Below are 12,793 nucleotides of genomic sequence, written 5' to 3'. Positions count from 1 at the left end.
AATGTGAAGCCTAGAGATATATAAAGGAGGGAGCTGCGGCACCTGAATTGTTTAAAATAACGGAAATGCCCCTAGTTTCAGTGTAAATATTAATTGTAACCTACGTTATCAGGTCCAATAAATCGCTGCCACGTCGCTGTAGTGAATTATGAGGGAGGTCTAGGCGGGAAACCTCATGGTAGATTTACTCTAGCAAGCCAATGGAAAAGTGCGACGTAATAGAAAAACGTTGCCAGTTGCCACTGTGACCATAAAGGTCGTTGATGGTTCAAATTCAAAGTCAATTTTGAGGAAAAGAGCAAAATAAATCAGAAAAATGGAAGGCGGAAGCAAAGCGAAGAAAAAGTTAAACCTGTCAACCATCAACCACAGAGGCCTAGCGTATAACATTTTGACCTTTTATTTTGTTTTCAAATAAAGATAAAAAAAAAGTGGGTGCGTAGTTTAAAAATTATAATTATAAAATAAAATTAATAAATTATAAAAAATATAATTTTACAAATTTTTTATTATATAAATAATAAATCAAATTAACTTAACATCTAAACTATAATAATCAATATTTATTAAATATTTAATGTTATAAAATTTAAATTATAATTATTTGACCTCAATAAATCTATTAATAGGGCCACTAACAGCATCTCAGAACCAACATTTTTCCACTGTTTGGGCTTTTCTTGACTGTCGAGATTTTGAAATCGCAAAATCTCCAACTGTTCAGGGGCCGTTCAGCATTGTTTTTGAGCTGGTGTTTCCATAAAATTAAATATGAGACTGAAAATGCAAGCTGGCTGCTAGACAAAGAGCTAAGGAAACAATAACGTCGCACATGTATATGTGAAATTAGCTTCTATGAAACTGTAAATTATTTAAAAAAAAAATTGAGTCTGGCGATGCTGAGATAATTGTTATTAGCTAAAAGTTTATCGGAATACAGATCAAATGATACAGCCAAGAATTATTATATACAAACATTTTACAACATTGTTAATGTTCTGTTCTACCGAAGGTGTCTTCTATCCTTCATACTCACTGTCAATCTGAAATGAGGAGAATACCGTCAATATGACATGAGGAGAAAGAAAAAAACCAGAATGCATGCATTCATGTATGTCATGTAGAATAGAGCTGTTTCCGGATGACAAGTGAAAATCCAAACAGAAACAGCACATCTAAAGAACAGAACCCAACATTATCAGGCTGTGCAAAAAAAGCTTAAACTAAACACCTAATTTGGTTCTGAGATCAGCGCCAGTATTGAGCCCACCGATGTATGGTCTCAACCATTTGAGGGAACAAAGCGCTAACACTCTCATTGATAAGATCCTGGAAGAAGTGTACACAGGCCTCATCGTCCAAGTCCAACCGAAACTTCTCTTGAAGCTATTGAAGGAGCACCAACACAAATCCCAGTCATATAAAAACACAAAGATGTGTAAACATGGATTACAAATGAAAAAGTGGATACCTTAAGGATGCCTTTCTCAGGATCAGAAGCTATGTCAGGAATGTTTGAACCCGCCATCAGATGAAACAGATTTAAAATAAGGTTACTAGATTTTCGGAGGATGTTGTATGCTTCACAACAGTAGGACTTGAACCTTGTATAGTATTGGCTGCAAGGAACGAGTAAGCCACTTATGAAATGTCAATTAATGAGCATACATACGCGCGCGCGCGCAAAGAGAGAGAGAGAGAGAGACACACACACACACACACGCACATAGAAGTATTATCCAGAAAAAAGGACTTAAAAGAGAAGTTATCTTTTAGACACAGAGAGAGAGAGAGAGAGAGAGGGGGGGGGGGGGGGAAACCTTTCCGCTCCTCCCATAGCCTCAACCATTTCTTTGCACAGCTTCATTGGAGGGGGAAATGGCTTGGGATCTCGCCCAAGAATATAACCAAAATCCACATGGAAAAGACGCCCATCATCCCTAAGAAGAAGGTTGTCTAGGTGCCTGCCTTTCAGAAATTCAGTTCAGCTTGAAAAATTCAGAGAAAGCCCTATGCAATAGGGAATTAGAAAACCAGACACCACATAAAGCAGAAAATCATCCCTAAAATGGGAATGTGACATGAAGCAGATACTAATCCCTCAAATAAGAATGTGACAGTCTGGGGACATAAGAGCTTAGACACAACATTTGACATCCATGAATCGCAACATTGTGCATAGTATAGGCTAAATTGACAGATACTACTGACTAAAATACCTAAAATTAGGCAAGTTTAGTTACAAAGAGATGTAAACAACCACATATGTACACATTTTGCTTAGAAGAAAAAGGAGACATTTCAGAAACTACTAACGAAAGTTTTTTATTTGATTCATTCAGTGTCACCCATAGCCTAGAGGAATGAAGTTCAGATATGCTTCTGTCCTCAATAATCAAATGATAATAATAATAATAATAATAATAATAATAATGAGAAGAAGAATAGCATGGCTCATATGTGTCCAAAATTTAAGAACTTTGGCCTTCATTGCATCCCCACTTCCCCGTGAAAATGTAAAATATAATTGCTAATAAACATGGTATGCAGAAATTTAGATAACAGCAACAAACAAATCCAAATTTTACCTGTCTCCGATGCCCAGTATATATGTGATAACAGAGTAGCCAGCACAGCTTTTTATAAATGTTTCCAGACAGGTAGCTGTAATCCCAAAAGGTCCGTGCTCATCAGGATGAAACTTCTGCAAATAGCTTATAATGCTACGATGCTCGGAGAGAATCTGGATGCGGAAACAAATGGCTAACTAATCATTTCTGTATATTTCAAAAACTAGATAAAGTTATCCTGTTCATTACTATGACTGCAATTGTGACAATAGATTGGAACAGGAAAAATAGACTAAAATTCCTGAAAGCAAAACCAGTAAGTAAGGAATAGGAGAAAATGAATGCAAAATATTGAATATGGTTATGGATCAGCTTTACAGCACATTCAATAACTCATTTCACATTGACTATCCTCATGATAGAACTTAAAGATGCTCTCTTTCCATAAACCACAAAACAACAAAAATTCTATTAAAATTTTACTGATCTCAGCAGATCAACAGCACAACAAATATTAATAGACTGACTAAAGATTTCAATTGGGTTCTCATGCAAAGGCCCCACTTTGTATTTACATTGATTTATCACGCTACAATAATGTTTGTAATGATTTGTCAATCGATCATTTATGCAAAAAAAAAGAACAGAAATTGTATGCAGTAATGCACTTTTCCAATCAAGGAAGCCATCATTCAAATGACATAATACCTGTGCTAAAGAACGAGATGGTATGAACTCCAACAAGCCCTCGTCTTGTCCAGTTGCAAGCACATTATATGGAGTTAAGTGCAAGTCAAGATTTTCCAGCTTGAGCAAACGATCCATGAGTGACACCATTTGTACCACCTATAGCAACCACACATGGAGGATATGACCAATTTCAAAGATTTACCACCTTCTGTGCAACATAGATAAACACTTTCTTTGGAGGGAATAAAAAAATGAAAGGAGAAAGGGATGGGAGAATGAAAGGAGAAGGGGAAGGAAAAAGTGTAAGGATGGTTGTTGATTTTGTTCTAGGCAGTAGAGAAATGTAACAATTTACCAATTGATCTTGACGAATATCATCACCCTTCTTAAAAATCATCTTGCAAGTTCCACCACTAGCCGTTCTAAAAGTCAAACGCAAAGGATGCAATGCACTTTTGAATATAGATGACTCTGATGGCACAATCCCAGTGATGAGAATGTTTGGAGCCAATGGTGATCGTATTGGCTGAAAAGACAACATAAGGAAAATGGAAAAGCCACTTTAGTATTAGAAATGAACAGACAACTTAAGAGAAAAATTTAGCCTTAAATAATTATTAAGTGCTTAATTGACAAGAAAGTTCAAATAAGAAACTACCTCTTCAAAATAAGTAAGTTCACTAAGGAGACCAGAAAGAAGCTGTCTAAGTTTTTCAATTTTCTTCTGGGTATTGCCTCGTACATTTCCAACATCTCTCATTATAGAACACAATTGAGCAGTCAGTTCAGTCTGACGCACCAAGCTCTGCCACAATTTATATCCATCTTCTCCATCCACACCAGGTGTCAACTGTTACACGGAAGATGTGATCACTAAACTGTAGAATTAAAATTCAATACCAATCATATTTTTATTTATATGATTCCGCCATCCAGATGAGTCTAGATGCTAGCCGTAATTGTGGGACAGAAATGCAACAAAAGAAAAACATAAGTAAACAAACACCCATTTCCTTCAAGATTGTCCAAGGATCTCAATAGTTTTTAAAGAGCAAATAGAAAAACAAGAAAAATATCAAATGCCAAAGTTTTCTAAAGAGTTGAAATTTATCTTTGAAATTCGGATGAAAAGACACACATCCGGTAAAAGTCTTTGGCATCAATGTATACCACAATATACAACTGTTTAAGCAATAAATAATTAAGAAATCAAACCTTCATCATACTTTCTTCCAATATCTCATGTGTAGAATAAAACCGTTTGGCATGTACAGGATCATGAAACTCCACAGAAACATACCACCGGAGAAAGCTAGCCAACTCAATATTGTGTGATGCTGTAAAAGTTCAGAAACTATCAGATTAATTGAACAATAGATAAAATGCAACCTAAACGATGTAAAGACGAATGCATGCGTGCATGTGCACACACACACACACAAAATATTGAAGCTCGTAAAGTGCCTACACCGCTGTACAAGAAACTGAGAAAGGCGAGATTTATCAGAGCGCTCAAACCGAAGAGCCTGAACCAGTTGCAGTAAGTAACACTGGAGTTCATCATCATCAGCTCTTTCCAGAATACAAACAGCATAAGCACGAACCTGTTGAAAAGGGATTACAATCAAACATTATTCAATCTTTTATGATAGAGCAATTCTTTCTATAGAGGACATAAAAAATGGTTTTGCAGGAGTAACTATTCACCCTTAACTAACTTCTTCCCAAATAAAGATCCCAGAGCTATATAAAGCAATTTTTTGCATACATTAAAATAAAGGAAGCAGCAAAAACACCAAATTTATCTTTAGAATAAACCTACCTCTTCACTTTCAAAGACAGGAGAAAGAAGCTCCAATGCATCACAGACATCAATCATTTCCCACCTACCCATGAGTTCTAGTGCTTGCTTTGCTTCCTGCAATTGCACTAGCATACCAATCTTCAGAAATAACAATTATTGAGCAACAATATTAAGTATAAATTAGATTAAGCAAGACAATTCAACCACAAAAAGATGGCTTATCAAAAATGAAAATGTAAAACAACTATCACAAGCATCGCTTCAGGTTAAACTTAGAAAATAGATCTACTAATGAGTTGTTATGCTAAATCCCAATTAATAGGACCATAAGCTAATAGTTATAAGAAAAACAAGAACAGACTATGGACCTGAACATCACTCCATTCGACACTTCGGAGAAACTTTGTAAGAGCCCTCTTCTCAGACATTAATGAGAATCGGAATTTCCAAAGGAGCTGTTTTTCATCTCCACTCAAAGTCCTTGTCGGTGGATATTTTAGAATTCGTTGTATTGACCTTAAAATCAAGAAGTAGGCATAATGATATAGTTCTCAAGCCTAAAAAACCAATCAATCAAAAGAATAGAACAATAACAATATACACACACGCACAGAGAAAACACTTTGTTAAAGAATCCTAAGCTTACTTCCGTTCAGCATTGCTTGGTTTAAGGTCCCTGTCAATAATGCCACGGGTTAAACTCCTCGCCAGCTTTAGTTGCTTGTGCTCAGAGGGATTTATCTTTCCCACTTCTGGGTCCCACACAATTACAAGTTCATTGGTTGAAGTTATAGGAGCTGGTAATAAGAAATTTGCTCCCGAATCCTACATGTAAAACAAAAGAAAATTGACACCACAAATAATATTTTGGTCAGCAACATGAAATTAATTTGAATTACCCTAATTTGTGCATAACTAACAATTCCTATCAACATAGTCAAAATAAACATCTAACATAATGAGCCGAGACCAAATGAAAAGATAAAGATCATTTTTTTTTATCCAGCATCGGAATCCAACTTTTGAACTAGCAGAGATCCAACAATCACCCATGATACTTAAACTGAGTTAAGCTACAAAAAATGACTAGATACATCAGGTCAGCCCAAGACATGAATTCATATCACTATTATAGATGGTTTTTGGTCTGCACTTCCATTGAAATATTTTATACATAAATAGCCAACTTATTAAGTCGTGAGGGGAAAGAATCACTACGAAAGAACTCAGATCCATAGTATAACTCCTACATGAAGAAAGAAAACAAGTAAATTTCAACAGCAACCTGCCAAGACCACACACCGTTTGTTGAGTTTCATAGTTAACTCGTATAATGACCATATAAGATTTCAGGAGCAAACAAAAACCCAGTAAATAGAGAAGAAAAAATATTAGCAAAGAAAATCAAACTTATGCTGCTATACGAACCAAAAAAAAATTGTATGATTGCAGATGGTGACTACCTGAAAGACAACTCGGTGTTCTAACCTACCAAAATCAACAACCAGGTATAAATAAGAATTGCCATTTCGAAAGTTTTCTTGCTCTTTGATTTTCTCCAAAGCTTTGAATGTGAGACGGTCTAGCCAATCAACACGCTGAATCTGTTCCCTTTCATACTTATTTATAAGCTTTTCCAAACGCTCCAACTCCCCCCGCTCATTCTTAGGGACCTATTGAGGGTGAAACAGCGTATGGATCAGCAAACCAGCAATGTCAATAAAAAAAATTAAGGTGAAACCTTTAACATAATAAACTTCTTTATTGATTGACAATTGGGAACCTTTCCAGGCGTAGAGGTAGGCAATGATCCATCAGCCTCTTTCCCCGGCCAAAGCCTAAGTTTTTGCTTCCCAGTTTTGAGTTGCATTTTGCTATTAAAGAGAAGTATGGTAGTCCCGCCAACCAATCTCTCATCTTTCCCACATGAAACATCCCAAACCTGAATTTAGGTCATGAAGGACAAATAATTTCTCAGCTCCTAGGTTTTGAAAAGTGTCACCGTTAGAGCAAATAACTGCAATTGCTAACTCACAGTTAAAGCAAGTTGTGAATGTGCAGTTAAGTCCCGATATTTAGTACTCAATGTAATAGGCTCATTCCAGCAATACATTGGTCCCATAGATTCCAACCTTGTACCAAAAAGAAAGATTAATATATGGGAATATTGCACCAATTCTTCTTTATTAATTGCCTACGAAAACTTAAAATTCAAGTATGAAAGAAATCATAAGTTGTTAAACCTCGTTCTCATTGGAAGGCCAAATGGCGCACCATCAATGTACAATGCACACTCAACATATAGCTCCGGTCTTCTCTCCTCTGTGGTGGAATTAATTCCAGAACGATCATTGACTTCAGTGTCAAACATTACAGCATTATTAGAAAATTGCCACCTCACGTAAAAGTCCTCAATTCAAAAAAATAAAAAAAGAGTATTCGTCACTAATTACTCCAAAAATTGCACAAAAAAGAGTATTCGTCACTAATTACTCCAAAAATTGCACTAATAGTCCGCTCAAGGCTTAATTGAGACAATTTCGTAGCAACGTTGCGCTAGTGCAAAAAATTAAGCCAATAAAAGAAGTTAAAGAGCTTATTTTAGTCTAATTAAGCGGAAACTAAAAGTGATACCTGAATTGGGGGACTTTATGGAAGGCAAAGTTCCTTCCAATCTGTCGACGCGAAATTTTACAGGAAGATTGATGTCGCAAGACAAGAAGAATCTGAACTCGTTTCCGCTCATCGCTTCTTTTTGGCTTTCACGAGCTGCGAATTATCATAATCTAGGGTTTCTCTAATGGATTGTTAAATGTTAAGAGTGTTGATAATCGCGCTAAAGTTTCAGGCGAGTTGGCGTGGAAAACACACAAACTCAGACGATGAAGATGAACCGGTATTGCATTATTTTCCAAAAACAATAAAAAATTGGATGAACTGGTGTTTATTTATTTATTTATTTTTGATGAGACGATCTGGTATTTATAGTGCAGGGAAAGGAGGAATGCAGGTGGAGATTTAAATAGAAGTGCCACGTTGGCCTGTAGAGTTGGGCCTAGTCCTACAAATTCGTTGACTACTTGACTGATCTGATCTGTCTTCTTGATACGAGTAAATTAATCAAGGGCGAAATGCCACGATCTCACTTTCACAAAGGTAGTGTTTTTTTTGTTGGAGTAGGAGTGTGGAGTGTAGATTTTTCCCACTTTAATATTTACTTATCTTAAAAAAAGAGGAGTGAGAATGGAAATTCGTGGATCTCACTCAATTTTAGAGTGGACAGTGGGATTCCCACTCCCCCCGCTTCCTATTTTATCCTTATAATTAAAATTAAAATTAAAATAAATAAATAATATCATATTTATTAAAAATAATAATTATATCATATTTATTTTATTAAATTTAATAAAATAAATAAATATTATATTTAAATTAATAATATTAAACATTAATTTTAATAAATATTAATTATTTATTTAATTAATAATAATAAATATTTTATTCTAAAAAATATTAATTTTGTACTATATTATCAATAATAATATTTCATTTGTGTTGCTATTATTAATAATTTTTATTCACATAATTTAAATTAAAATTAATAAAAAATTATGATTTACATAATTAAGAATATTAGTAATTATTACTAATTTATAAATATAATAAAATATTTATTTTATTTTCTAAATATGTTTTTTATTAATTTTTTAATTACAAATTATAATTCTGTACATAAGGATAAAATTATAATTTAAAATAATTTACTCCCAATCCAAGACAAAGTAAACAAGTAATTGGAATTCTGATTGACAATCTATACTTTCATTTAATTTAAGTAAATACCCTATTTCCACTCCCACTCCACACTCTTAATCCAAGGATTCCCACTCCTCAGGATTCCCACTCTAATCCAAAAAGTAAATGCAGCATAAATTGCTAATGATGGCTCTGACTCTGAGCAATCAAAATTTGTTCATACTGTTGGTGTTGATAGAAGCCATGAATTGAAAGCACTGTAAGCTCGTCAGGATAGGGGTTGGATTGATCTCACATGTCAAATTGAAGCTCTTAGCCGAACTAAAGTTTCTAAAATCTTTTATTCAGAGGTTGGTTGGTCTCTTTGACAACTGAAAACGTGCAACTAACAAGAAGAATCAGGTCTGCATCCCACAAATAAAATACAAATACAACGTTTTATCTCAAATTATCCCCCTCCATTATTTTTTGATCTTGAAGAAGAGAGATTGGTCACAGAAGCAGCACCTGCCGGAAAAGTTTATGTTGTTGGTTAAAATTAAGCTAAGAGACAGCAAGCGCTAAGGTCGTCGAGGAAATTTCAAGAAGTCTGGGCGTCTGCGTTCCACAAATGCTGTCTTCCCTTCACTACCTTCCTCGGTGCCATAAAATATGAGGGTGGCATCTCCGCCAAGTGTCTACATGCAGAATAAAAAAGCAAATAAGCAATGCAGTTTAGTATACATGCATTGCAATTTTCTTCATAAAGTGTGATTCGGACATCATTCACGGGTTCTACAACCGTCAATAGATTGCAAACCATGAAGACACTATACTTATTTATGAACTGAACATACCTGGAGTCCAGCATGGCCATCATCAACTGCATTGAGAGCTGATTTGAGCACTCTAATAGCAGTCGGACTGTTTCTTAGGATCTCTCGACTCCATTTAATTGTTTCTTGCTCTAACTTCTCTAGCTGAAAAATAGGAAAACCAGAAAAGTGACAGCAAGGGGAAAAGAGGGAAAGCAAGAGGATTCTAGTGAGCTTGGCATTTTGTTAAGGACATGAGGTACGCTACAAACAAACTCACTGGTACAACAGTGTTCACAAGTCCCATTTTCTCTGCCTCCTCAGCAGTGTAAAACCTTGCTAAAAACCACATTTCACGTGCTTTTTTAGGCCCCACCTGTGAAATCAAGAATCACTTGTATTGCCTTTCCCAGAAGTGAATACTAAAAGATATGGAAGGTAGTAAAGTATCAAGCATACCAAAGACATTGTTGTACGGTGCTTACCAAACGTGACATGATGGAGCTTCCATAACCTGCATCAAAGCTTCCAACCTGCCTTACGCACAGAAAGATGAGTGTTTGAAATAGGAATATTATAAAGAGCAGTTAACCAGGAACTCATAAATAGAAAAATATGGCATTGCTAGTGACCAGTTTCCTGCAAACCTTGATATGTTCGATCAATTCTGGCACACCGTTTCAAGTTAAAAAAAAAAAAATAAACACCAAGAGAATGAGGTATCAGGTAAGAGAGATAGATAAGCACCTTAGGACCAGTTTGCCCAAAAATTGCGTTATCTGCTGCAATAGTAAGATCACAAACCATGTGCAGCACATGTCCTCCTCCAACAGCATAACCTGCAACCTGGTTTGGAATAGATGATAAGACGTACACCAAGCAAAATGAATAAACAATTTTAAACCAATCATACTCTTATAGACTTGAGTCTCTGTCAAGGAAACTGTAAACCAAAGCACATGTATCTTCAGACTACTTAGAGTTCAATGCTCTACCAATTTAAGCATTATTTCCAACATCTTTTATTCACACACGACCTTCCAACAGAGAATCCATGAGATCATCTACATGCAGAATTAAGGAAGGTGTACCATTGCGATTACTGGTTTGGGAAGACGCCGAATCTGAACCTGCATCAAGATAAGAGATGAAGTAATATAAATGAACAATTAAGAGCACAAGTATATATGCATATGCAGCTGAAGATGGTTCCAGTGGAGATCAATCACAAATAACTGCGGAAAGGCTGAATATTACTAATCATTTGGCATTGCAATAACATTCAAATAGGAATGATGAGTAAGGGCCAGCAAAGGAAAAGAGTCCAAGGGAAAGCTTCCACCAAATTTTGGTTCAGAATAAGGTTTTATAGGTAGCAAGCACATGTTCCTATAAGTAAGCCTTTCAGGGGTACACTGTAAACACAGTACCTGCAAATCTAAGACATTAAGGCGGCCAAAATTTTCATAATCGGCATAACCATCTCTGGTTCTCAATGCTTGGTCACCACCACTACAAAATGCCTCAGTTCCCTACAACAACATGTTGCAAATAAAAAAGATGTCAATACAAACCATCCATAAAAAAATATTTAAAAGTAGAATGTCATTCCGTACTATGCGCTCATTGATATCTGGAAGGCGTATAAAAAAAACTCAAAAGTTTACTTGTCAAATAAGGAGAGGGCCAATAGTTCCAATTTCCAAAGGCATTCATTTTCTGGTGTAAGCATTTGAAAATGTTATCGTAAGGAAAAATTCATCTAAGTCTATACAGAGTAATAGACGAACCATTCATGCAAAAATACAAAGGAATCAAGGATAAAGACAAAAAAAATAAATAGAGACCTTTCAGCATTAACTATGAGCATGGACATCGCACCTACTAGGTGAAAAAAAAAAATGATGCAGAGGTATGTTTGGAGACTAATGTAGGCAGGTGGCCCTAACCCCTAAACAATAAAAATGCATTATGGATCATAAGCGAAGATTTCATGTGAATAAATTCAAGGATAGCAAACAATAAAAGAATTGCAGGCCATGGAAATCTGGGAGCACATGTCCTGCATCTATATCTATATATATACCTTCCCGGTAAGAATAATGACTCCCACGGAACTATCATCTCTAGCATCATTAAACGCGCGAATGAGCTCCTTAACTGTATGTGGCCGAAACGCGTTTCTTCTGTCCGGCCTATTAATCGTAATCTAAATTACACAATCAACCCCAAAAATTAAAAAAAAAAGTGAAATTAATTGATAAGCAAAATTTTCTGCGACTGCATACGCGTTAAGTCTCAAGTAACTAATGGACTACCTTAGTAGTATTAGTAGTAACTTGCCTTGGCAATACCTTCACCGACAGCTTTTTCATAAATAATGTCGGTGAATTCCGTGCCAGACTCATCACATGCAATTCTCCAAACGACATCGTGGCTTGGCACTTCACCGTGTATCCGGTGATAGCTATCATTCATCGAGGCATTATTTAACCCGATGAAACCGCTATTCGAATCCGAACTGATGACCGGAACAAGATGGTTGGCAACAGCGGTCATTCTTCTCCTCGCGGAATCAATTTGCGGCGCCATTGGAGTTTGGAAGGTCAGTGAGAAGCTCTTCACTCTGACTAATGCTTTAATAGATTTGCATGCAAAATTTAATTTGAATATTTAAGCTTTCAAATGGTACAGAGGGATCCTTTTGAACATGTAAGAGACAAATATCGTTATTTTGACTTAAAGAGTGCAGCCTTTAGATAAGATAAGGCGGACCTAACGGTTGTGTTCGCGCACGTACATGAACCGTTAACTTTGAGTGATGACTGAAACGGTGCGTTTGGTGGAAGCGTGAAGCGAAACTACTGTATTATTATGTTTGCCATTGTCCATTATGCTTAAAATTTATTACAAGTGATTCTTTGTTATTTCGAAATCAACAAAAAAAAAACAGGCGGAAAATTTTTTTATTAAGTTTTTAATTAAATTTTTATAGACATGGAACTCTATTAAGATCCTCAGTAATTTTTCTTTTCCAACAAAAAAAAAATCTATAGTAAAATTAATTAGTTAGACGTATAATTTGAATTTTATTCAATATATGAAAAAAATGAGATGAGTTTATTATGGACTTCTTGAAGTGAGCTTCCATACCCCTCTCTGTTGAATATGAAATACTA

The 12,793-nt window shown here is 35.6% G+C and overlaps 2 protein-coding genes across 8 annotated transcripts; both read right to left on the bottom strand.

Moving 5' to 3' along the window:
- Window positions 1–837: 837 nt before the first annotated feature.
- LOC18044065 (phosphatidylinositol 3-kinase, root isoform) lies at window positions 838–8,012 on the bottom strand. 5 transcript variants are annotated; one of them, XM_006438300.2, is made up of 18 exons: window positions 7,699–8,012; window positions 7,308–7,419; window positions 7,100–7,196; window positions 6,848–7,006; window positions 6,528–6,737; window positions 5,711–5,889; window positions 5,433–5,580; window positions 5,083–5,178; window positions 4,729–4,864; window positions 4,476–4,597; window positions 3,919–4,110; window positions 3,616–3,786; window positions 3,279–3,416; window positions 2,589–2,743; window positions 1,821–1,964; window positions 1,472–1,619; window positions 1,232–1,386; window positions 838–1,043 (listed from the first exon to the last, which is right to left on the bottom strand). In XM_006438300.2, exons 1-17 carry the CDS (start codon window positions 7,808–7,810, stop codon window positions 1,249–1,251), a joined length of 2,457 nt encoding a protein of 818 aa, XP_006438363.1. In that variant the 5' UTR covers window positions 7,811–8,012; the 3' UTR covers window positions 838–1,043; window positions 1,232–1,248. The 5 variants fall into 5 exon arrangements, with proteins under 5 accessions (XP_006438363.1, XP_006438361.1, XP_024041386.1 ...); XM_006438298.2 differs by having other exon boundaries at window positions 838–1,386; XM_024185618.1 differs by having other exon boundaries at window positions 838–1,386; window positions 7,308–7,474; window positions 7,699–7,736.
- An 848-nt stretch (window positions 8,013–8,860) lies between these two features.
- LOC18044064 (1,4-dihydroxy-2-naphthoyl-CoA synthase, peroxisomal) lies at window positions 8,861–12,367 on the bottom strand. Of its 3 annotated transcripts, XR_002905882.1 has the most exons (10): window positions 11,958–12,367; window positions 11,701–11,823; window positions 11,045–11,146; window positions 10,706–10,744; window positions 10,362–10,460; window positions 10,100–10,147; window positions 9,895–9,990; window positions 9,657–9,779; window positions 9,328–9,497; window positions 8,861–9,191 (listed from the first exon to the last, which is right to left on the bottom strand). XR_002905882.1 is itself a non-coding variant. In XM_006438294.2 (9 exons), exons 1-9 carry the CDS (start codon window positions 12,204–12,206, stop codon window positions 9,381–9,383), a joined length of 996 nt encoding a protein of 331 aa, XP_006438357.1. In that variant the 5' UTR covers window positions 12,207–12,367; the 3' UTR covers window positions 8,862–9,380. The 3 variants fall into 3 exon arrangements, 2 of the variants coding, with proteins under 2 accessions (XP_006438357.1, XP_006438350.2); XM_006438294.2 differs by having other exon boundaries at window positions 8,862–9,497; XM_006438287.2 differs by having other exon boundaries at window positions 8,862–9,497; window positions 11,933–12,019.
- Between the last annotated feature and the right edge of the window lie 426 nt (window positions 12,368–12,793).

Source organism: Citrus clementina, unplaced genomic scaffold (genome assembly GCF_000493195.1).
Source record: "Citrus clementina cultivar Clemenules unplaced genomic scaffold, Citrus_clementina_v1.0 scaffold_4, whole genome shotgun sequence".
Lineage (NCBI taxonomy): Eukaryota > Viridiplantae > Streptophyta > Magnoliopsida > Sapindales > Rutaceae > Citrus > Citrus x clementina.
The sequence above is the reverse complement of the archived record's forward strand: the minus strand, read 5'-3'. Positions and strand labels throughout refer to the sequence as shown.